Genomic DNA, 26,485 nt, shown 5'->3' on the forward strand with positions numbered 1-26,485 from the left:
ATTCTGTTGTTGAGTTTTGCTATAATGCACCCTTCTGCCCATGCCAAAAATGTTAATGAAGATTTAAAAAGACTGAATGCATAGGGCTGGTCAGGATCATATACTGAATAAAATTGAATGAATATTCTGTGAACCTATACCAGGGCAATAATTTTATACTGGTAGATATATATGTGACCTGTTTGTGGGTAGCGTCTTGTGATTGTGGCAAACAGCTACAAGAAAGTTGGTGAGATTGCTCCCTGCCACCCCACATTCCCTTTGTTTTCGGGGCAGTTGAGTACGCAAAGCATTGGGTTATGCTCATCTGTTGTTATTTTTAAAGGGTATCTGTAGGGTACATGTGGTACTCAGTGGCATAATAGCAAATGAAGATGCCAGAGGGCCAATGTTTGGTTGCAGTATGTCACCTTTCCTTAGGAAAAGAATATAGTGGAGCCTCAGGTTGTGACCATAATCCGTTCCGGACCCTGGTTGTGACCCAATTTGGTCATGTGGAAGCATGACCGACTGTGCATGTGCGCTGTCAAAAAATTGGCGCAGAAGGGGAAATCAGCATGGAAAGAGAATCTTTCTGCGCTGATTTTGTTCGCACCCGATTTTTGAATCATGACCTGATTATTTTGTTTTGATTTGGTTGCGAACAGGAGCATTCGTGAGCTAAGGTTCAACTGTAATAGGATAGAAACCTAGCAAGTACTAAGGTTCATATTTATTTCTGTACTCAGTTATATATAAGTACTGATTTTGGTTAATTCACTTGCTATCTTGCCAGAATGACATGATCCACATACATGTAATTGTTAGAAGTCTAGAAAGCAGAAGATTGCAGAAATACAAAATACAGTAAATTTGCCTGGGAGACAAGGTATAAAAACTAGTAAGTAAGCAGCCCCAGATGGTATGTATGGACTGCCATTTGTTGGAGAGAGCAACAGAAGACATTTGGCATGTAAAGTCACATGTACAGATAGTCCTTAACAGACTGCAACGAGGACTGGCCACTTCATTGGTAGACCATGCAGTTGTAAAATGGAACATCATTTGACCAAGCCTGACTTAGATTATTACCTTCAGGTCTCATTAATCGAATCTGGGTGTTAAATGCAGTGTCACATGACCACAACTTGTGACTTCCTGTCCACTTCTACGTTGATTTTACCTGTTGGAAACAAGCTGACAATTGCATGATTGGGATGCTGCTATCGTAAATCTGCACTGGTTGTCAAATGCCTGAATCACTCATGTGGCTGCAGGAAACACTGCAACATTTTCAGTTTTAAGGAGCCATCATAACTCATTCTTTTTCAGCACCACTGTAACTCAGGGCTGTCAAATTGATGGGCTGGATGTGTCACCTGCTGCCTATGCCCATGCCCAGTTTAGCGAGGGGAAAAAGTTGCTATATGTTCCCACGATGACACAAGTTTGACACTCCTGCTGTAACTGAATGGTCACTGAATTAATGAGTAGTTGGTAAGCAAAGACTACCTCTAATAATTATGGGATAAGGGTAGAAACTGGGAGATGGAGTCTTCTGGTCCTGCCTTAGACACAACCAACCTGTGATTCAGGGCCATTCTTGGCTCCTGGAATAAGTTAATAGCAATACACATTTGAAAATTACCAAGGAAACTTCAGGGACTAATCTAGAAAATTACAAGGAGTCAAAACTGACTTTAAAAAACCAGACAAATGGTTTATTTGGTTTATCTGGTTTATCTAGTTTATTTGGCTGGCTGCAAACTCTCGAGTCTAAAAATACGTGCCCCATTATGTCTTTTCCAATTCCAATAGTGCATTGATGAAAGTGACATGTTAATATAAATAAGGTCAATATTTTGGTCCTGCATCCATATTTGAGCTGGTAACTAGTAACTTCTAGTTTATGACTGTTCAGCTAATACACTAATATATAATAACTGCATGAGATCGGATTATAAATAATTATAATTTACATTGTTCTAATCCAGAAAAATTAGGTGTTTTATTTTTTAAAAAAACCTGGGTTCAGTGTGACAAGTAAATATCGGATGTAAGAATTGTAACAACACTAAAACTATGGTTTCCACCTCTACATTTGAAGCTGGCAATCTCTGCATTGAATATGAAAAGCGTATACCAACTAACAGTCTTGTTTATCATTTGTATTTGTATGATCAAAGATTCAGTAAATATTTAAGCTATTTTTCAGTCTCCATTCTATTGCTTTAAACCAGCCTGCAATATAGCAAAATGTCTATATAATTTCAGTTGAACATGTGTCATTTAATCCCTGCTATGTCATGTCACTTGGAGAATAAAGGTATTAATAGCCTCTAAAACCCATTTTGATTCTATGTCTTGGTGGGGATGTGGTTTAATTGAACTTAAGTTGCAACTTATCTATTTTCTTTACTGCTCTGACCCTGACAATCTATCTGAAATGTAAATTATGTGTATAGAAGAGCACAGAGAATGAAATGGTACTTTAGAACTGAAATAAGAGAATATGTTTTTTAAAGGAAGTCCCCTCCCTCCAATCCGTGCTCCGTATACAAGCTGTATACAATGCTGACACTTAACTGGAATGCCTTTATCTTGGTTGCCAAAAATGATTCACCTGCTTTTACTTAAGCTAAAAACTGGCCCTTAGTAAGAGGGCAAATGGATGTGAGAAGCTAATATTACACTCACAGTAGAGCACATTTCGTCCTAACAACCCTGCCGCCTTTTAAGGCTAGGTTTGTTTCAAAGAATGCTGGAATTGCTTCCCTCTTTTTAACGCATCTTTTAAACATGGGTTAAATATATTTCCCTAGCCTGGAGTTTTGGAATAGGCGAGAACGAAATCCAAATAAGTCCGATGTAAGGAGCGCGCGTTCCGAAACACGCCTCCCCTTCCCTAAGCCATAAACCACGGGACCAAGACCAAAAAAATCGCTCCTTTCTCTTTCCGCCCTTGCTGCATTTGCTTCGTTCCCTTTGTCGCTCTTTTTAAAACCGAGCAGAACCCCGCCAAAAAGATGCCTCGGGCAAATGCAGCAGCCGGGGTGGTGCAATGTACCTATCCGCACAGCTGGTGTTGCCAGGAGACCGAGTCGCATGCTCGGAGCGGGAGAAAGGAAGGCAGAAGGGAGTGGGCTGCCGAGGCTGGAGGCAGAGTAGCAGCGGCGGCGGTAGCAGCGGGGACCTCTGGGAAGGGAGTGTTCTGGCTGCTGTAAAGTTAACCTGCCGCTGTTGCTTTAGGCGTGAGAGGAAACGGCGCAGGGGCGAGAAGGAAGGCGGCCAGCTGAGCGCAGCCAGATCAAGGGGGCGCCGAGCGGTTCGCTGCGGCAGCACTGGAGAAGCGAGCGGGCAGGAGGCGAGGGCGCATGCAGCAGGGCTCCGGCTCCGCTCCGGCGGCGCACAATGGACGACGAAAGGTTGGTGCGATGCGCTCGGCGAAGAGGGCAGGCTCCTTTTTTTTTTTTTTTTGCTTGCGTCGGGCGCGGTAGGGGTGGGCGCGTGGGCGCGGAAGCCTGGCGGAAGATGTCGCCGGCCGGATTCGGTAGCATCCTCCGAAAGTTGGCTGCGGTCACCTCCAAGCGACGCCGTTTATTTGCGTCTCCTGCTGGATGGCGGGCCCCGGAGGTTGATCCACCGCCGCCGCCCCGAGTTGGGAGAAGCTCCCTCTGACGAATCTTCCCCTTTTCTTAGTGGCGTTTCCTCCGGGTGACTTTTTTATTTTTCATTTATTTTTTTTAAACCCAGGGTTCATTCACCGCGAATCTCTTTCATCAGTTTTACCACGCGCACACAAACACACACGCACGCAAGCACACACAAACACACTTCCTGTCTCCGGTGGCCCTTCTTTGAAAGTGTCTCCCTCTCTCCTTCCGTTCCTCCGCCGAGCCTTCGACGCGCACTTTCTAGGGTCTCCTTCGAAAAGCGGTCGGTCATTTTGGGCAAGCCGGTTCCTTTTCGGCGGGGCAAACTTCGTGCTCCGGGTTTTAATACGCTCGTCGGAAAGATGGTGAGGTGAGGAGTGTGTGTGCGTGCGTGCATGGGTGTGTTTGACCTGTGAGTGAAGATCCCGGACACGAAGAGACAAGCGCAGTGATTAGATTCGGTGCTGCCGATTCGGGCACGAACTCCGCTTTCCCTTTTGCCTCTGTATCCCCCCCCCCCTCCCCTTCTTTCCACTGTTCTGCAATTCGTTTTTTAATCCACACATACACGCCTGCTTAGTTGCTTGGCACGGTAATTAAACATAGGTGAAAGGTTAAATTGTTTGGGTTTAATGAATCTCAAGCTGCAGGAAATATGTGTGAGTGGGTGCCTTTGCCGTTGCTATGGGAACAGTTTTGTACAGCTACACCGGGGAGATTCACACAATCTGTTCTCTTAGTGTGGGATGCTGCTTGCTCTTTGAGAGTTGTGGTGGTAGTTGTGGCTGAATAATAGCTCCGAAATGGGGAGCAGTTTCGTATATATACACGATTTCCAAGAGGAGCTTCCATATGATCCATTGGCAAGTCCCTAATATTTAACCATAATCATAAGTTATGACTAAAATACACTGTGTATCACAATGAGTGTTCTTGAATTGCACGCAACTCAAGGATAGTAAATTGTACAATTCATTACATAGGTAAAAAGCTGAACTCTTGTTTCCAGCTGAGTGCCAAATGATGTCTTCCAAAACATTGTAACCTGTAATTTTTCTTCTGTTTTTTATGTTTGGCATTTCTTTGATGTTTATTTGGGATCTTCTTAACCTGCCTATTTTTTTTTTAAGAAATCTAAGAAAAATACAATATATTTGCAAAGATATTATTGCAAACACAAAGCCAACACTAGTTTTGACTTGTAAGATGCCAGATGAAGATGCATTAACATCTAATAAAAAGATGACTAACCTATATCAGAATGCATGAATTTTGGGGCCCAAGGCCAGAGTTATGAACTCAGAACTAAATCCAAGAGGTTTCCAGAGCCAGAACAATGACTAAATTTGATGTAATTTATGTTTATGCTTAATTACAATTAAATTTAATGAAGTGCTGTTCTTATGATGAACAGCACTTCATTAAATTTATTTGCCTGTATTTAACGTACCATGTCATGTTGCACTTTTGGAGGAAGTCTGAAGGATCCATTTAAAACTTTTGAGTCTGTATGCAATTTTGGGAACTTACGTTACAATGCTATTAAATGGCAACGTGTATGAAATAAGATGGGAAGTTGTATTGTTATTTCCTAGTAATAAAATTAGAAAAGTGTTTTCCTCTGACTGTGGGAGAATTCAGATTGATGACCCAGTGGCCAATCCTACCCAATGCAAACTCAAATCTTGCTCTCTCGGAAAAAAAACAGGATATGTCAAGCACTTCCTTTTTACATTGTTAACTGGACTTGTTCAGGAAAAAAATAACACAGACAGACTGCTGTACTGTAAGATAGAACAGCAACTGCTTGCTTTTGCTACTGTTAGTATGGGGAAAAGTGCTCCTATTCAAGTTATTTTAATGCTTGGGAATTAATGCTATTAAAGTGCATGAGATGTGCCCTCTTTTTCTCTCTATCCGTGGCCTGGTTCACTAAGCCGAAAGGAGAGTGAAAATGTTTTGGGTCCAGTATATTTTTCAAACCTAGACTTTTTTGACAATAAATTATAGTTTTGTGACAAGGTACAGTGTGTGAACCCAATCAGTTGTGGTTTATTTGGCAAACTCTGATCTATACTATGATTTATAGTATGATTTGGCACAGGAGTAGGCAATATTTAGAAGCATATTTAGAATTTCAAAAGCACATAATTAGGATACAGTTACTCCTCAACTTACAACCATTCATTTAGTGACAGTTTGACACTACAACAGCACTGAAAATGTGATTTATGATTAGTTTTCACATTTACTAGCATTGCAGCATCTCCTTGGACATGTGATCAGAATTCAGGTGCTTGGCAAATTGGCATGTATTTTACACTGTCCTGGGATCATGTGATCACTATTTGTAACTTCCTTAATCAGCTTCTGACAAGCAAAGTCAATGGGAAGCTAGGTTCACTTAATAACCCCATGATTCATGAATGACTGCAGCCATTCGCTTAACAACTATGACATAAAGGTTGTAAAATGGGATACACACAACTCATTAACAACTGTCTTGTTTAGATCAGAAATTTAGGGCTCAGTTGTGGTCTTAAGTTGAGGACTACCTATATTCATGAGACATCTGTCATAATACATATAGTCCATCACAAAATTCCCGCTTATCAGAAGAGCGAATGTGGTATATTGGTTAAAGCACCAGGGTAGAAACTTGGAAATTGAATGCTAATCAGGTATGCCAGGAATCAAAATTGACTCAAGGGCTTGTGCGTACATACAGAAGGCAAACTAGCATGCTAAAGTGATCACTCCTACAGGACAATTAAACGTTAAAATGAACAATGATAGATAGGTTGAATCATGCCTAAAAACCCCTAAAAGCTTTTGTAAAATGACAGGTGTGACAGGTGGAGAATTTCAGGTCCTGCTTCTGAATGGGGAAGGTGTTTATGGAATTGTCTTCTCTGGAAATCAGATTGACCACACACATTGGCTTTCCCTAAGCTTTTAAAAATCAAATTGTTTTGGAGATCCTAAAGAAGAAGAAATTTATCCCACTGATTCGTTCCTTGATTCATTTTATTTTATAATTTTAAATTTTATATTGTGATTTTGTTATTGTAAATTTACTGTACTATTGATTTGACATGGCTTTTGTTAACTGCTGAAAGTTGAAATGGTGGCAGGGATAAATCTACCGGTAATCAATAAAAACCAACATAAGTATTTTAGAACAAGCAGTGTTTTGACAGTTATACCATAGTTAACTAAATACATAATTAACATGAAATAATAGGGATATGGACACATGAATAAAAAGCAGTTCTCTACTTCTCCCCATAACCTCAAAATCAAATTCAAATAACTAAATGGATTGCTCATTTCGGTGATTAAAATAACATTTGCATTAGAATGATAACATTCATTTCCTTGAAAGTGCAGTAGAGGATAATCATGTTTTAATCTGATAACTAAAAAGAGGTTCCTGTCTGTTGAGGTATTTCCCGTTAGGAGAATGAGTGCACTCAGGGAAACGTAGTGAGAGTGGTGAGGAATAACACACAACCAGCATACAGATACACTGAATAGTAAAATGTAGGTTTTACTTCCTGTAAATGGATAAACAAAGTCCAACAAACAGTCCAAATCATACACGGTTAAAGCAGGTAATATTCAATACAACAGTCCAGGGATAATCCAAAAACGAAGTCCTTTTCTTTACCAGTATCATAAACAAAGTTCAGTAAACGGAATTTGCGAACAGTTGCAAGACTCACAACAATTCAGGCAGTATGACGTTCAGGCAAAAAGCATAAGGGTAATGCAAGAGGAGAACAAACAATCTTATGACCGTTGGAGGAACCTCAGCCAATCATAATTACATCATTCTCTTAAAGATATAACCGTATTAAATGACTATCCTGGTTTATATATTGCCAACCCAACTGTTAGGTGACTATCATTCCTAACACTGTCAAATTCTTCTATGAAAGGAAATATTTTTGGATACCAGAACTGGAAAGTGGGGGAGAATCTTATTGTTGTCCTCTCATTTTTTGTGGCTGGTGGCACTTTGAACCTACCCACTACAAAACTGGCAGGAAGAGCAACTGTATATAAAAGGGCAGTCAGTGAATCCTATACTCATTTGGGAATTAAACTGTTTTATTATCATTTCTATGACAGGCAAGATAAAACTATATAAACAGTCAGCAAAGCCCTTATTTATTTACACTGATGATGTTACCTGGTTGGGTAGTGAAATATCTGTAAGCAACAACCAAGCTGAGAGAGCACTGAGAATGCCACAGTTCAACCCTGAGCTACAGATATTCTCTTCTCTTGAAGTTTACCCTGATCATTTGATATAGGTAGAAATTAAAGGAAATGTCCTCCACCCCCCACCGCCCCCAATAACTCCTTGCATCAAGAGCCTGTAGTTCATTTTCACTGACTGGCTTTTCTGGTTTTGGGGGAATTGCTTTCTTGTCCTGGCATTTACTCTACCAACTGAGAACAACAATTTCTATAGCATGTTACACCTGATTTTTTATTAGCCTGCAGGTAGGGATAGATGACTTGTCCTCTAGCATTCACATTTTAAAATTCAATAACATATTTTGTATTTTATAAAGAAAACTTTGTTAGGATACAAAAATGGTTGTCCTCCAATATAGCTTGACCTAGATGGACAAATGGCTTGCCATTGCTTTCTTCCAGGATGACCAGGAGTCGGTGGGTGGTTTCATTTTTGTTTTTTACTCTAACTACTCTGTACAAGGAGAGATTTAACCTGGAATTAAGGAGAAACTTTCTGACGGTGAGAACAATCAACCAATGGAACAACTTGCCCTCGGAAGGTGTGGGAGCACCATCACTTGAGACTTTCAAGAAGAGATTGGACTGCCATTTGTCAGAAATGGTGGAGGGTCTCCTGCTTGGGCAGGGGGTTGGACTAGATGACCTACAAGGTCCCTTCCAACTCTGATTATCTGTTATCTGTTACTATCATATTATTAATGCATCTTATTTTGAGTGTCCTATATGTCCATATACTGTATTTTTAGTGAAGCCACTTCTATAGCATTTGGGTAATTCCAAATGGGTTTTTTCCTAAATTTTTTTGGAAGAAAGAAGCTTGGCTAGAGAAGAAAGAACATACTTTTTGTTCAATTTATCTGTTTTTTTCTCCCTTGCCCATTATGCATAACTCTTTTTTAAGTAAATGGACATGTATGCGACTATGCTGCTCTCATTCTGGAGGGGAACAGTTTCCATTATAGATAATACGATATAGATATAAATCTACATTTAATCAGTTCATGGCAAGAATCCTGAGCTTGTAGAAGGATAATCCACTCTGGCTTCTACCATTTCATGTTACTCTGATCTGACATTCCAGTGGAGTGTCTCTTCACATGGTTTATTCCAATGAAAGATATGCATGGCATGTAGATTGTTTTAACTCATCTGCTATCCTTGGAATGTGTTTAATAGCTATACACGCATAGATCCTTCTTCGTTGAATTTTCTGTTGATTATGCATTATGTAGTATAAAGTATGTTTTAATGTTGTCATAAATGTTGGCAGGTTTCCTGCTTTTCAGTGTTGAAAGCAAGTTAATTTTGCTTCTGGCAGTCTGGAAAACTGACCCGTGCCTAAAGATGAGATTTTTCTTTTTCTGGTAATTAATAATATATTGTGACAATTAGTGAATGCAGGAAAAAGAAGGAACTACCATAGTCTCCTCATTTTTCATGAGAGCATTTTAAAAATTATTTAATGTAATAATTTTAAATTTATTTGTTAAATGTGTATCCTGCCTTTAGTTCAGCAGCTCAGAGTGGCAAAAGTAGCAGATTCAGATTTAAAACAATAATGATGTCTTCTCTAAATCTTTTAATCTACCTTTTTAATAGCTTTTTGTTTTGTTCTACAGTTTTCCCTAGCAATCTCTTTGTATGTTTCTTGATTAGCAACTGATTAACTGAATTATCCCAGTTAATCAGTTATATATTCCTATTAAAGGCAAAGTCATTAATATAACATGCATTGTGTACAGATTAATTCTATGATATTTGCAAGATCTAGGACCTAGCCTATTGGAAGAATGTCTGAAGAGAATGCAAAGCACCTACTGGTAGAACAGAATAAGTTCATACTGTTTTTTCTAATATCCAAATAACACAACAGAGCACCCATAATTGTTAATTTCCTTTGATTGTTAGGATTTGTTTGGTAAAGCTTTCCAGTCCATGATTATCTAATGTCTGGGATATGTTTATTGTATTCCATTTTACAATATCTCCCAAAAACATATGTTTTCCATTGTTTTTAGTCATGTTAGTTTGTTCAGGAGGAAGAAATCTGAAAAATTGTGGTATTTCTATTAGAGTTGATTAAATCATACAATACCAAGAAACCTTTCAAGTTCTTCAGAAGCACATATAAAAGGAGACGGAGAAAAATGCTATAGGAAGCCCATTTTTTCCATTGGAGTGCTCAGTTTCCCCTTGGTGCAATAAAATATAGTTAAAAGACAAAACCTAAAAAATACTAACAAGAGAAAAGCGGGGCGGGGAGAGTTTGACCCAGCCAAGCACATACTGTATTACTAGTAGTTGAGAAGTATTACGGGTCCTTGTGGTTTTAGACTGAAACAAAAAGAAGCAGAAAGAAGGAAGGACAGACTGTAAGACAAAAAAAATCCAACTACCCCAAAGCAGAAAAGCTTCTTTTGTGGCTCTTGGGAAAAAAAGTTTTCTAAAATGTAAAAGCTTCAGGGTGTATCTAATAATTTAAAATAACAATACAATAAACCTTTGATTTAATGGAAAATCTCTACTAGATCAAAATTTTGTCCAAATTTCAGTCTGTAATACTATTCAAACAAAGTCTGTTGTTTAGTGGATTGGTATAGATAGTAATCTCTGTTTACTTTCAAAAAGTTATTAGTTTTTATCTTTTATCTAGTTATTACTAAAATAGGCTTTTTCATGTAAGAGTATGTTTTTGTCTTTAACAGGCATTTAATTTATTTCCATTAGTCCATTATTATATTCGTGATTGTTTCTGAATTTGGGAACTGAATGCTTCGTGCTTTTTAAGCCCATTTCTAAAACAGCAGATGTTCTGATACACTAACTATAATTTTTTAATTCAAGTTATGATTTTATTCTACTCCATTTCTTGCTGTGAGTCTTGAATGTGCTCTTACTAAAGTATTTAAAGTGTTTTGGCTCTTTGTTTTACTTTATTTGAAATTCACATGGGCAGAATTTTGATTTGCTTGCTGCTGTCATTTTTACGTTTCCATAAAACATCTTGAGAAATTTTTTTTTTAATTAAGTCTAGGTGCCTATAATCTCACAACACATGAGGATTTTGCAGGAGATGAGATTGTCAGAATCTTGCAAGATCTGGACCATTTTAAAATTGGGTTACTGGAGGATTGGTACTTGTTAGCAGGAAAAAAAATATCTGATTGCTGCTGTAGGATATGGCAAGGATAGGCAATTATTTTGTGGCAATTAACTATTCTTTTAATTAGTATCTTTTTCTGCCTACATCATGTTATGATGGAGTACATTATAAAAGAGGGTGAGGCTGATTTTTTTCAACTTTTTATATGGTGTGTGTGTGTTGAGTTTTGAGTTTGGTTTTTTAACAGTTAAAGCTTAAATCTTAAAATACTGGAATAATATTCAAATGACAGACCACCATACTGCCAATTTTCAATATTTTCTAGTTGCATTTCAGTAGTGTTTGTGAGCTGCAGATTGATTGAGATTAAATGCTTCCAGTCAAAAAGAAGCATATTTCTATTTTACTACCCTTTGTAGCATTGCTTCAAATAAGCCTTGGGGTGAAAAAGTGAATTGTACCGCAGTCACCAATGGAACTGAGCATCCATTATGAACTCGTCCATATATACATTAGAGCTGTCTTCATTCCTGAGATTACAAATAGTAAAACATAATTTATTTTTTCCATTGTTTCTGTTTGTATTTTCTTTTTCTTTTTGTATGTTGTGGATTCCTGCTGGGTAGATCATGGACATAAGGTCAAGGCTTGGGCTAAGTCTATGAATTCCAATCCCATCAAAAAAATCTCCTTGCTTTGCTAGGAAATGGTTATACTTTATAAATCATTTCTTTTTTACCCTTTAGGTGCTACACTTTGATAGGGCTCAGAAAATATGTTGCTATCGAAATAGAACAAGCTGTTTCTCAATTAGTGTTCCAAAAATTTAAAAATATAATGTTCATATTGTACTTGGCATTTCTTATTTTAGAACTCTTCCTCATTTGCTTCCTTCCAATTAGTTCATCTGTTCAGTTCTTTTGCATTTTATTCATGGCTCAGGATGGAAGCTGTTGGGTTTGTTATGGACAAAGCAACACACCTTTAAAGTATGTTTACATTTGTACCATGTAAACTGAATCTAAATTCCTGGCATTGAAATGGTCACAATTAATTACAGGTAGTCCTTGACTTACGACCACAACTGAGCCCCAAATTTCTGTTGCTAAGCAAGACAGTTATTAAGATTTGCCCCATGTTATGACCTTTCTTGCCACAGTTGTTAAGTGAATCACTGCAGATGTTAAGTTAGTAACATTCTTGTTAAGTCAATCTGGCTTTCCCACTGTCTTTGCTTGTCAGAAAATTGCAAAAATAGGATCACGTGACCCCACAACCATCATAATTAACATGCCAGTTGCCAAATGTCTGACTTGATCATGTGACCCTGGGGATGCTGCAATGGTCATAAGTGTGAAAAATAATCATAAGTCACTTTTTTCAGTGCTGTTGTAACTTTGAACAATCACTCAACGGACTGTTGTAAGCCAAGGATTACCTGTAATGAGCAAACCTGTTTGATCAGTTTGAAGAAAAAGGTTTTGTATGTTGGCTTTACTAAAACTTTTGATCTAATTGGAAGGGAGTTTTACTTGCCCTTCAGGGAAGTGCTATAAATAACCTGAAAGCACATGAATGCGATTTTAAAGCTTTCAAAACATGAATGTGGGGAGAAGAGCTGTTTTTCTATGTCTTGGCTAAGTGGAAACATTTTTCCCACTTTTTTTCCACAACAAGCAAAATGTTTAAAATGTTTTTATGGGTTAGGCCCTGCTGAAATAAGTCCCATTTCTTCTCATGCTTGGATCCTGTGTATCGGTTGCTTTTGGGCCAACACTCGTGATTTTGCTTTTAAAATTCTGCTGAAATTTCGCACTTGGCTCTAATCAACTGTTTTGAAAATCTTGTCTGCCTTTGTTATCGGTGTTGCAGCACCAGCAAATAAGGGCCAGGTTGGTCTACTGATTATAAAGTGCTGGTCTGGAAACCACAAGACTGTGAGTTCTAGTCCCGCCATAGGCATGAAAAATTGGATGGATGAGCTTAGGCCAGTCATTGTCTCAGCCCAATTCACTTCACAGCAGGGGTGACAGACTCACGTCATCATGGCAGTGTCACGTGACATATTGGGACTTTTTCCCCCTCCGCTAAACTGGGCGTGTGTGTGGCCAGCGGGTGACACATCTGTGGGCCAGGAGTTTGACAGCCCTGGTCCACAGTATTGGTGGGGAAAATAAGAAGAAGAAGGAATATTAGTTAACTTTGCCACCTTGAGTTACTTATAAAAATAATAAAAGCGGGAAACAAACAAGCAAGCCAACAAATAAATGAATGGCTCTTTTGTAAGGGTTTGGGTGTCCAGCTGCACTTTCTTTTTCCCTCTAATAAACCATCATTTTATTTAACATTGCTTGCCCTCTCTTTTTCCTCCAATCCAAGACAATCATTCTAATTCTACCAGCCTAAGTATATAAAAACCATCTCGATTGCTTTTTTCCCACCCACTGAAGAAAACTCCATTGTGGGGCATTTTGCCTGGTAGCCTGGGCTAGTACATTGCACAAGCCTTCAAAGGGTGAAGGATGAGGGTTGAGAGATGCTGTAAAAGTTACCTGATTGCTAGACTGTTTTCTCCAGGTTAAGGAGAAGCCTTGAGGGGAATGCCTGATTTTCTATGGAGCCTGAGGGAATTGAATACAGGTAGCCCTTGACTTACAACAGTTTATTTAATGACCATTCAAAGTTACAGTGGCACTGAAAAAAGTGACTTATGACCGTTTTTTTCACGTAACCGTTGCAGCATCCCTTGGTCAGGTGATCAAAATTCGGATGTTTGGCAACTGACTCATCATTCCTCATGGTTTCAGTGTCCCGGGGTCATGTGATCCCCTTTTGCAACTTTCTTACAAGGAAAGCCAATGGGAAGCTAATAACTACAGTGATTCACTTAACAACTGGCAAGAAAGGTCATAAAATGGGGCAAAATTCACCTCAGCAATGTTTCACTTAGCAACATAAATTTTGGGCACAAGTGTGGTCATAAGTCAAGGACTACCTGTATTGGAGGAGGGAGACACCCAGTGGGATTATTTCCAGGGGAGACAAGTTTTGGAGAGCATATGAAGTTGTGTCTGAAAGGACAGACTTGGATAGGAATGAGGGCAGGGAACAGCTTTCCTTAAAAAACCCCCGGAGGAGGAGGAGGGAGCGTAAGCAAAATCACCCAGTTCTCCATGCTGCATTGAGAGCCCAGGATGGGTTGACTCCTTCCGATGACATCATAGCTGAGTCTGTACTAAGATATAAAAGCCAGCCCCCGGGAGAGACCCCAGCTTTTGACTCAGCTCCTTTCAGTCAGTAGCTGTGTCTCTGAAAGCGTTCTGTTAGATAGCAATCACCAGCGATCTTCAGTACTTTTTTCCTCTCTTCAAGCAACTCCCAGGGATCTGGGCAGCTGCTCTTCCAGGAGAGCAGGGCTCTCTCTCTCTTTCTCCTGCAACGTTGGGAGCAGCTTTACAGAGCTCTGTGCAGGCAAGCTGGGCAGAGCCTGCAGACCTCCCCCATGCCTGCAGTTTGGAGGGATCATAAACACGATTGGCAAACTGATAAGAGCTCAAGCCAGCTGATCGTGTAGCTGGTTGCTGTGTTTTTCCCTTGCTGGAAGGAGTCAACCCACCCTGGGCTCTCTTGCAGCATAGATAGAAAAGGGCGTTCATGGTAACTTCTACCAATGCCCATTCTCAGTCTCTAATGATGGTGGCTAAGGGCCCAGTTAAAAAATGAAAGCTGGCTTTGTGAGATGCTACGTGGGTAGGTTTGCTGTTTCTTCAGGCTCGTGATGCCGTCTCTCTTTAGGGAATGGTTCAATTAGCCTTCTGTCTTTTCAGGAAGCGTTTACCTACAGCTGAATTGGCCAGTGAATGTGTTTTTTGTTTTGTTTTGATGGAACCAGTTTGGCAAGATTCTGTGTTTGTTTCTGGCCTGTGTGTAAGTAGAAATTGCCTGTCTGTAGAGCTATTAACAGATGCTTTTGGATTAGGTAGTACATTCATGCCAGTAGTCCTCTACATTTGACCTTGAGCATGCACAAAAATATTGGGGAAAAATGTATGAACTGCTTTTTTATGTCAATGAATGAAGTGCTGAATATTTTATTTCAGGTTGTGGCTGCAGAGTGGTGGTTGTTAATTGTGTTGCCATTCAGATTTGTAAATCCTGGTTTCATACACTTGATGTGGGTATTTCATGGGTAAAAACAAAAACATTTCCTGATGGTGTCTTTATTTCAGGTGCAATAAATAGATCAGTTGTAATTCCAATAGCTCTGACTTTCTACTTTTTAAACCAGATAGCATACTGTATTTACCAAAAAGATGGTGACTACATTTTCACCAAGAAGACTTAGATAGACAAACTGATCTGCCTTCATTACCTTATTCTTAGTAAATCTAAGAGTCAGGGAGTTAAATACATTACTTTCCATGTGAATTTTATTTTTAAGAATTCCACATATATGTGCATAGTTCTTTAAAACCTCATGTGTGCTATTCACAAATGCTTGTGCTGATTAAGCAAAGAATTTGTGCATGTGTTCTGAGCACATAGTTCACATAGTTACATCAAAAGCATTCACTTTGGCACAGATGAGATATTAAAATAGGATTCCAATTACACTAGCAGACATAGTGTGGACAGCTGGTTGTGTAAGCTAAACGCTTGTGATCCCTTATAACATGTGACAACAAATGAGATGATGATTTCATGTTAAATTTTAGGTGATATTTTATCTTAGATCTTGTAAATTAAAAGGAAGTGTTTACTTGCTTTTCTTTCTTGTCTTCAGCATCAAGAGGTGCTCCCAGCCACCTGAGGCAGATGGAGATAAGGATCAGCGGACAGTGACCATCAATCCTTGTCATATGGGAAAGGCATTCAAAGTCATGAATGAATTAAGGAGGTACATTCTTCATGCCCAGTTTGCGTCTCTGTGCAATTATTAGACACTTGCTGGCTGGAGTTGGAGGCATCTAACTTGTAGAACACTTTGTTCAATTCAAGCATGATCTTCAAATCAGTTGCTGTACTTTGTATGAAGTTCTTCATTTGGATCCCCCAAATTATATGGTGCTTCAAAAAAGAACACAATCACTGGTGTTGTTGTACAAAATAACAAGATTGTTTAAGCAATTTGTTGGACATTGTACTTTAGCAATATAGATACATTTATTTATTCTGTTAACAGTAGAGTTGCCTGAGTCAACAACCTAACTGGGAATCTACAAACCAGGACTTATCTTGTTTTTACAGGACCCTGATAGCCTCCTTTGCCTTGCGACTCTGCTACTGGATTTTTTTTTCCTTCCCCACTTCTACCTTGAAAATAACCACATATTTGCTTCTCCTCTCCTCTCCCTGTAGCTAGTTTGATGTTGGTTGTAATAAACTATAGAACCCTAGCAAAAGGGGCAGGGAGATGCTAATCTAGAAAGCAAGAACAGATTTCTCAGGTGCTGAAAGTATATGAGGTCTGTTGTGGACAGCAGCAAGCACTGACTTGGCTCAGGAGGATCTAATGTCTGACTAGGAAAATTCAAACAGTAGGACATTAAAAAAAAATCAAAGGACAGGAACTGTATAGTACTGCTTTCAATTCTGAGATAGTGCAGTTAAACTTCAATAGTGTACAATTGAAAAGAGAAGGCAAAATAATTTGGCCAATAATGCCAAGGTGGGTACTCTGCAGCAATCACAGGTGGTTGCCTTTATAATAAAGTGCAGTATTGCAGAATGGTACTAACTGAATTGCCACATATTGTCCAAAAAAAATGGCCAGGACATGGACCTAGTCCTTTCCAGAGGTACCTCTGTTGCATTCATTGAATGTGTCACCTACGGAACCACTGTCCAATGGGTTCACATAAAAACCAGGAATTTAGCCCCCATACTTTTTATTAACATGTCTTTTAAGAAACCTTGTTAGTAGGAAAAAGTATTACTGGGCTCCTGTTTTGTTTTGGTTTTTTGCCCCCAGAGACTAACATAGCTCTTCCTACAATGAGTTCACAGAAGTGCAGCTGAAATGTTTAACAGCTCATCATCAGCCATTACTTAGCGATACACAGACCTTGCTTTATAACACAACAGCCATACCGTGGGATGAACACATGGGAAACCATTCTCATGCCTTGTCTAAGAAGGCACCAATCCTGAGTGAATTATCTTGGTAACAAGTTGCTTTTGACCCTTCTTTGCTGGCATAGAACATGGAATGCTGGAGGACTGTGGATTGTTTGGTACAAGCAGATTAATATGTTAAAATACTAGATTATTCTATTTGTAACTTAATGCTATGGGGGATAATGGGAGAAAACAGCCTTCCTCTTAGAGGAACTAATAATATATGCTGCCTATGATGACCTTCTAAACAAGTTACATAGCAGCTGCCCCGAAATCCCTCTAATTTCTTCCCTTTCCTGTTTACCACTGATTTATTCTCAATACTGTGCTGCTGCTGCTGAGCCATGGCAGAACTGAAGTTTGGCATTTGTTGAATACTTTAAAGTGGTAGGTGACAGCTGATTGCCAAAAGCAGGGTTATGTAGAAAAGGAGTTGAGGGGCCACTGAATCAATATAGGGACAGGAAAAAGAGAAAAGCCCATCTGCCTCCAGTAACATTCTTTAAGAAAGGGATATACTCTACCCATGAAAGGAGGAAGAGTTGTAGCTGGGAAGACTTGATGCTGCCATCTGCCCATATAGCTTGGGATTCTTTAGTGCTGGTGACCTTAAAAGTCAGTTGCACTCTGGAGTCTTCCCTGTCAAGGTGGGCTAGTCCAGGAATGGCTAGTTGATTGGACCTGCCATTTTGTTAGCTCTGGAGCTGGAAAATTCAGACAACATTAAATTATGTTTACTTATTGATTATCCTGATGTGTTAATGTTTGCCAATCCCCAGATGAGCCTACGCAAATGCAATGTATATGAAACAAGTTTGTTTCAATGAAGTTTTCTGTATGCCTGAGCCTTTATATAGATAAATAAGAAATGTGATCTTTGTATTTTAAAGTCAAGCAAGCAACCAAAATAGGAACTGTACTAATTCTCTTTTAAATAAAGAAACTGATGCTACTCACCCAAAGCCTTGTAGGTTGAATAACAATGTCCTTGGGGTCATCTATTTTAGTTTGCATCAATTATGCAAATTCAGAATAATATAAAAGTGGATGTTAAATATATTGATAGAAGTACGGGTAGTCCTTGACTTACAACAGTTTGTTTAGTGACTGTTCAAAGTTACAGTGTTACTGAAAAATGTGGCTTATGACCATTTGTCATACTTAGGATCTTTGTAGCATCCTTATGTTCATGTGATCAAAATTCAGATACTTGGCAACAGGTTCATACTTATGACCTTTGCTGTGTCCCAGGGTCATGTGATCACCTTTTGTGACCTTCTGACAAGCAAAGTCAATGGGAAAACCAGGTTTACTTAACCTTGTTACTAACCTATGAACTTTAGCGATTCGCTTAACAACTGCAGCAAGATAAGTTGTAAAATGGGCCAAAGTTCACTTAACAAATGTCTCACTTAAAAGAAATTTTGGGCTCAATTGTGGTTGCAAGTTGAGGATTACCTGTACCAGTTTAAAGAGGGAAGACCAGACAGTCACGGAGTTAAATAACACTGAAATTAACTTCATCTTTATTTTTGGCCAATTGTCCTGCTCTAAACTAAGCTTTAAAAACAAAACTAGAGGGTCTTTAGAGACAGATGAGGGTGAGCTAGTGAAAATTTTATCCAGAAAGATAGAGTTTGAAGGGATTGAGAAACTACCTATTTCAGATTGAGTTTTACACCAGATTTTAAACTGGATTGTATTTCTGAGGGGCCAAATACTGAGTTCTAGATTCAACACTAACTGGGAAGTCTAATATAGCAGTGAAAGTTGAGAATGTTTTTTACCAGCTTAGATTGATTTTATTTGTGCATGCTTTGTAGTCCAGCCTTCTCCAACCTGGAGTGCTTTTGATAAATTTGAACTGCTGCACCTCAAATTCTTTCTTGAAAAAACTAGAATCGGAGACTTTTTAGGCATTGTTCCAATAACTCTGAAAAGGTTATCAACTTGAGTAGGAGTCTGCTCTGAGTTGTCATGCTATAATTTGCAGTAGGTAGGCCTATCCCATTCAGAAATTACAAATGGTACAAACGTTGCTTGCTAATGCATGCAACCGCATTGTGTCACATTATATCACTTTCAGATTGTGCGCAACCACTCTCCAGCCCACATTAAATTGCCTATATTTGTAAAGAGAGAAGCAGTTTGAGTTGAAAAATCAGTCAACCAATCTGCATGATAAATAGTTGGCACTGTGGAGCCCTGCTTTTGTAGCTCATTATTTGTTTCGCCAGATTGAACAAGGCAAGGGAGTGCTATTTCTCAGTTGTGACTTGTTTGTGACATTGTTTTCCTTGGGAAATTTGTTAGGCTTAGCCTGTAATTGAAACTGAATTCGGTCAAGGGCACTGCATACGTGACCCAGACTCATTGGAATTGGGAATTGGGGAGGGGGGGAGGTTATTGTATAATTGATTTTCTTATTATTGTCTTGTTATATTTTTGTAAATTTTATTATCTGGGAAGATTTATTCAAATAGGTGGCATATACTGTAGATCCTAATAAAAATGTAAATAAGCACGGCATCTATAGCCTAGTTGCCTAGTTCATTTAGCATTTATTTAATAGTTCTGTATCTGCCAGATTGGTTCTGAAACCACCATTGTTGATATGTTCACAGCAAGCGGCTTCTTTGCGACGTGGTAATTGTTGCTGAAGACATTGAAATCGAAGCCCACCGTATTGTCCTAGCAGCTTGCAGTCCATATTTCTGTGCAATGTTTACAGGTAACTTTGTTTTGTTTTCCAAACAAATAACTATTCTTATTTCGGGGAGAGTAAAGAGAGAATGTTACTTGGTGGTGTTACATGAGATGCTGTTATATGGATGAGGGATGTTAAAGTCGAGGTAATATGGCCTTTATTAAGAAGTGTTCTTTCAGAAGAAGGAAAAAGGAGCACGAAGTATATCACTTACAGTATAAGCCAGTATTCCTCATTGTTAGTGAATGTCTTATGGCTATGGAGCTTCACATTGTGGATTTGATTGTGGACATTGTGGAAGTTAAAATTAATATACTCTTCTTAGTTTAGGTTTTTTTTGTTTTGTTCTTCACATAAAGGCTGCCATTGGACTGGCTTTGATGGTAGAGCATAGGTGTTAAAACCTTTTGGCTTGCCTGGGCCGCATTGACTGAAGTCAAATATATACGGGTGGTCCTGGACTTACAACAGTTTGTTTAGTGACTGTTCAAAATTGTGATGGCACTGAAAAAAGTGACTTCTGACTGTTTTTCACACTTTGCATCCTCCCCATGATCATGTGATTAAAACTCAGATGCTTGGCAACTGGCTCATATTTATGATTGTTGCAGTGTCCTGGAGTCCCTTTTTGTGACCTTCGACAAGCAAAGTCAATGGGGAAGCCAGATTCACTTAACCAGCCATGTTACTAACTAATCGACTCCAGTGATCCATTTAACAACTGTGGCAAGAAAGGTTGTAAAATGGGGCAAAACTCACTTAACAAATGTTTCACTTAACAGAAATGTTGGGTTCAATTGTGGTTGTAAGTCGAGGACTACCTGTGGTTAATGTATATAAATCACATAAAAATATTAAAAGTTTACAATCTTTGGATTTTAAAGAGCCGGAGTGGCATAGTGGTTAGAATGCAGTACTGCAAGTTATTTCTGGTGACTGCCGGAGGCTCAGTTCTCACTGGCTCAAGGTTGACTTAGGTCCATCCTTCCGAGGTGGGTGGGTAAAACGAGGACCAAGATTGTTGGGAACAATATGCTGATTGTGTAAACTGCTTAGAGAAGGCAGTAAAGCATTGTGAAGTGGTATATCAATTTTAAGTGCTGTTGCTATTGCTATCTTGCAAGACTGCATTACTGGATATCTAGGGCTATGGGCTGGACACCTGTGATAGAGGGTAAGACCGTTATTTGAGCATCAAAGTGATGACTGGAACTCATCAATACAAGCTCCATGAACTTTTGTCTCTCCTCCATTTTTTGCCTTACATTATCACCTTTTTATGGCAACTGGGGTTATGACATCATCCCCAAAAAGAGAAAAAAAATCATTTGGAGTATAATATCACCCTTGGGGTGAATCCTCTGTGGACTATAATTCACTAAGTATCTTACTTGTGTTACTATGTGCCATCAGTATTTATTTTACAATTAATAATGAGCTCTTTTGGCTTTTTGATCACAGTCATTAAAAACCCATGGTTTCTTTTTGGTTGAACAAATGGCATGGGAGAGTGTGTGCATGTGTATGACATTTAATACTGGTAGATACAGTCTAGCTTTTTAAAACATTTTCCTTGTATGAAGTGATCTTTAAAACACTTAAGTATTCTTTAATGGCTATAGCATTGCTATTGTACAGACTGATTTGGTTGCCTGCAAAGCGCTAAAAAAGAAACCAATCTCCATTTCTTTGTTGTTCAAAGTACATGAATGCACAAATGTTAATTGATCTACTGCTAATTAATCCTACCTGCTCTATAATTTGTTATAGTATCTTGCTACCAATGGAGGGATGTTTATGAAAGCAGATTATATTCTTGCTATCTTAAGAAATATCCTCACTGATAATGCTTGTAGTTCTTTCCAAGCAGTATGCACCTATTTTATAAGGCCTTTAAAAAACAAAAACAAAACTAGTCTCTCTTTTTTGTGCATGTGCCCATAAAGGCTGCACAGATTCAAAGGGAGAAAAAGCCCAGAAGCATATTCAATGCTCTTGTTCATTTTTTCAGCAACTCTTTAAAGCAGGTGTGCCTTTTCCCTCCCGCCCATGTATATTCCCTGTTGCCTTTTTCTCAGATCTACTGTGTATCATCCTTTGAAAATAAAAAAGCCTCCCCAGATAATTACATTAGATAATAAATTACCAGTTTTCAGATGTTTTTTTCCAGATCAGGCAATGTTGGCTAGATGTTGCTACACATTACAAGTGACATTAGCCATGGAATACAACAGTGAACAACAGGGATAGTTTCTGTGCTGAAATACTTTGCTATGATAATGCAAAGTACTCCATGATTCAACTGCACGGGCAAATATTTTACTACTTGGTGAAGAGCTAAGGATTTGCTATATATCTCAATGTGTGACAGGAAAAGAATAAAGTTCACACTTCATATATTAGTGATTTACTAGAATATTTACTGAGGAAATTCATTGCCAATAATAGGTTGGAATTATGTTGTCCTCCATGGTTAAAACTTACTAGTGATAAATCCAAAGGAATTATTTACAGCCTGGAATGCAGGGATTTTGTCTTATTCATGGCATTTGGCCTCATTTTGAGTAATGGACAAAATCGCTTTTTGTGTAGGAGAGGCAAGAAAATATTTTCCTCTTTCCTGGGAATATCAAGCAAGAAATATATTTGGGGGAAAAAGGAAAACATTTCGGTAACGGATAAGTGTACTGACCTCTTTTTCAAGTCAATTAAATTTGAGATGAGGGCTGTAAATAATAAAACTCTTCATTTATGGACCAGAAATTATAGAATTTAGCAACTTTCATACAGAGCGATAAGAATTTATAATGGAAAGATACAGCTTAGATTTTCAGATTTAATTATACAGTATTATCGTCAGTTTTTTATCCCTAGCTAGTTAAAATCCATTCCCAATCATATACCGAATACATTCCCAAATGCTGTATTTTTGTCTACTCTGGATTTACTCAAACTGTTTATTCTGAGGTTTGGATGTAAAGGAATACAGAAATTGAAGAACTTTTCACTATGACAATCTCAATCATGTTCTTAATCAGAGGATAAACATATTTACCTGGTTTTGTAGCAGACCACCCCACCACCACCCCCCGAATAAAAACTGTGTTGAGGGCATAAAAATTTATCATTTCAGAAAAGAACCAAAAACACGTCGGTTTTGACTTTTTTTGGTATAAAATTAGGTAGAACGCCACAGATTGTAAGAGATGGAAGGGATTTGGAAGATTGCCTAGTCCTAACCTCTGACCATTCCAGCATACTCAATAGGTTCTTAATAATTGTTTCAAAAAGAGATTTGGTCATTTTCCCAAATGTATTTTTGGCTATTCAAAAGGTTTGTTTTTAAAATAAAAAAAACCTGATGGAACCTAATGGGAACTCTGCCAGCTCAGACTCTGACTGCCTCTTAAAATAATGTCTAAAATTGCATTTCAGGAGATATGACAGAAAGCAAAGCAAAGAAGATAGAGATCAAAGACGTTGATGGACTAACCTTAAGCAAATTAATTGATTATATCTACACAGCAGAGGTAGAGGTCACAGAAGAGAATGTCCAGGTGAGGGAAGCTGACAAGTATTTCTTGGTTACTATATGTGGTTTTGGCAGCTCCTTGATGCTCCCTGCCTTCAAATTATTTTTGAATCAGCTGTAGAATACCTTCTATCTTATAAGGCTTTTGATGATGATTTTCAGCTGATTCTTAATTTTATTATTTAACTAAAATAGACAATGTGTCAATATCTCCTCGAGTATGAAATATGGCAACATAAGAAAACAGGTAAAACTATTTCAAAGTATATAACATTTGAAATATTAAGAAATAGAGCTATTTTAAACTTCCATATTCAATATTGGTATGCAAAATAACAGGAAGCTTGGAGGTAATATATTTTCAATCTCACTGATATAAGTAAAATACAGAGATCAATGTGGAACGAGCAACATTTATTGACAGTAGGGTTGAAGTGAGGGTCCTTGGTGAGCTCTGAGTTTGGTTGTTTTCTTGCAGGTGTTTCTTTACTCGAAATAGGTAACATCATCAGAGAGTAGCAAGGACACCTCAAGCAGTATTTAAAGAATACCTGAGGCCTTTTTGCTAACTCGTGAAAAAATCTCTTTCGGCCAATGCTGTTTCCCATATTGTTCAAAATTATTGATCTGAATATATGTGTATTTTAGTTCTGTAAAATTTTGCATAGGGAAATACTTTGTGTAAATTATTGGAAACTGAGGTTAATAAACTATAACAGAATTTATTACCAAAGAGGCTTTTTAAATATTTTGTTTCTTCTCATTATTTTGTTGCTATTATTGCATTTTACTGTATTATGTTGTACAAATCTCAGTCAGGACAATTTATCCAAAGTAGAGAAAAAAATTACTGCTTTTCTTATGTAAGCCGCTTTGGAAAGTTTTCATTTTTAATACTGGGCAGAAAAAATGGCAAAGTGCAGAATACATTTTAGGTTGAAATTTAGAATGAATCATTGTCATTTTATTTATTATAATGTGTGCATGAATGTACACATACAAAGTTTGTATTGTCTTTTGAAATTGAGTATCACTGAAGAGATTAAAAATACAGAATGCACTACATTTGACATGACATTGAAAATATAATAGCTTTGTCTAGTTTGGTGTTTAAGATTTCAGTTCAGGCAGCATTTAATAAGGAGGATGAAAGTTGAGAGCTAAAGATTTGAAATGAAATTTACAGTCCACTGCAGTGTGATTATGGACCCCCAAAATTTAGCATTCAGTTCATATTATCTGGCTTTGTACATTCCACCACCTGGTGCTATATTCTAGTTGAGATCATTTTAAAACCCTCTCCGGGTATTATAAAATAGGAAGTATGGCCAGGAGCATGATAAGAAGTCATCTCCATCTGTTCCTGCTCCCTTGAATTGGCAGGGAAAGTCTGTATTGAGCTGTCACTGTGTCTGTCTTCTCAGAGAAATTATTCACCAGAGAATCAGCAACTCCCAGTTTAGGATTTCCAGTTCCAATTTCCAGAAGACAATGAACAAGAGATGAAACACCTTTAAACCTTTCCTCTCAGTTTGAGGAGATCAGTGAAGGGGTTTCTAAAGGATAGAGTCTGGGGAGTCCAGTTTGCCAACAAATTTTGAACGTGCTGGCTCTTGTTCTGTGATACTCCAATAATTTAACCATTGAAATGCAACATGGATGTGGATGCTCCCCTTCTTGGGAAGCGTGCTGTTAATTGTATTTACATTTTGTCCTTCATCATTTGAGGAGAATATTAAAACCTTTTAAAACTGATGTTAGCTGAAAAAAAACCCAATTATTATTAGTTTCTATTAACCAATTATTCTTTAGTTTCTCTTCACTAATCTATTCTAAGGATCAAGGTTGTATTGAGGCCTAGAGACTGATAGTTTAATTTTATTGATGCCTGTTGGGGTTAGTGCTCTCTAAAATAGTTACTGATTTGTAATATTCCCGTGTGATCCAGCTGGGTTGGATTGTTCTTGCTGGAATAAGAGAATGAATGCACCCCAGGGTATACTGCAGTTTTATTGTTCTGTTTGGCTGAAGTATGTTAAAGAAGTAGAGAAATATACTGTTGTTTTTTTCTTGCTCAGGTGTGTTATGGTATGGTTGGTTTTTAATACTTTTAAAAAACATGTTTTAATCTTGTTTGTTTTGGAGGAGCCAACATGGGACTTCAATTGCTAATTCTTTGTTGCCTTTTTTTTTCAAATTTCAGGTTTTACTGCCAGCTGCCAGCTTGTTACAGCTGATGGATGTTCGACAGAACTGTTGTGACTTTCTTCAGTCTCAGCTCCACCCCACAAATTGCCTTGGAATTCGCGCCTTTGCAGATGTGCACACCTGCACAGAATTATTGCAACAGGCCAATGCCTATGCAGGTGATTGTAACAGCCCTCAGATGTTCCTGGCTTTAAAATGTAAAAATATTGACATCTTGAATACTTGTACACAAAATCATGGCGATCCTCTTGCGTAATAAGAGGACTTTTTACAAACATAAAATGCTACTGGTGAAATTCAACTGATGATCTAAATCCCTCAACTAGAGAAAGGCAACATGGCATCTCCTACCTATTTCATGAAGAATTTTCATAATTCTTGAATAATGATCATGTTGGGTGAAGTATATCAAAGTTGTAGTTTGGAGGTCAGTATGTTTCATATTCTTAACCTAGAACAGCCACTCCAACCTAGATGCCCTTCACAAGTTGGACTGAAGCTCTCCAAATTCTTTAGCCAGCATGCTGAAATGTCTGGAGGGACAAACATTGGAAAAAGCTGCTATTAAGATATTATCTAAGTATACATCTGGTATTTTAAATACACCTTTTCATGCTAGATGTTCCAAACAGACATGAGAATTACAATATGCTTTCAACTTACAAGCGGGCAATTTTAAAGAATCTTTTACAAAAAATATATCAATGTTTCAAGGCAGCAATGTTGAGTAAAATGACCATTGTATGTTTAAGATGTACTGAAACAACAATCAGCCTTATCCTTCCTAATAGTAATGGTCTGCTTCCTAGCCAATTCTTAAGTTAATATATCATTAACTAGAAAAGGGTATGAGGGAAGTTAGGTATAATATTGAGGTTCTACTTGGGCTCATATCTTTGCTCTCTTGGACATACCTT

General features: G+C 38.2%; 1 protein-coding gene across 2 annotated transcripts in view; it reads left to right on the forward strand.

Annotated features, from left to right (window-relative positions):
• Window positions 1-2,984: 2,984 nt before the first annotated feature.
• Window positions 2,985-26,485, forward strand: part of KLHL3 (kelch like family member 3) — a 48,686-nt gene continuing 25,185 nt past the window's right edge. The window contains exons 1-5 of one of the 2 annotated variants that reach the window (XM_026696522.2): window positions 2,985-3,404; window positions 15,788-15,901; window positions 19,746-19,852; window positions 23,264-23,385; window positions 25,564-25,726. In XM_026696522.2, coding sequence (XP_026552307.1) covers window positions 3,391-3,404; window positions 15,788-15,901; window positions 19,746-19,852; window positions 23,264-23,385; window positions 25,564-25,726 — 520 coding nt within the window. In that variant the 5' untranslated portion in view covers window positions 2,985-3,390. Of the gene's footprint in view, window positions 3,405-3,469; window positions 4,003-15,787; window positions 15,902-19,745; window positions 19,853-23,263; window positions 23,386-25,563; window positions 25,727-26,485 lie in introns of those variants that run through there. The other variant, XM_026696523.2, reaches the window with a different exon arrangement.

The sequence above is a fragment of the Pseudonaja textilis genome, chromosome 2 (genome assembly GCF_049901715.1).
Source record: "Pseudonaja textilis isolate UNSWEBS1 chromosome 2, rPseTex1.2, whole genome shotgun sequence".
Taxonomy (NCBI): domain Eukaryota; kingdom Metazoa; phylum Chordata; class Lepidosauria; order Squamata; family Elapidae; genus Pseudonaja; species Pseudonaja textilis.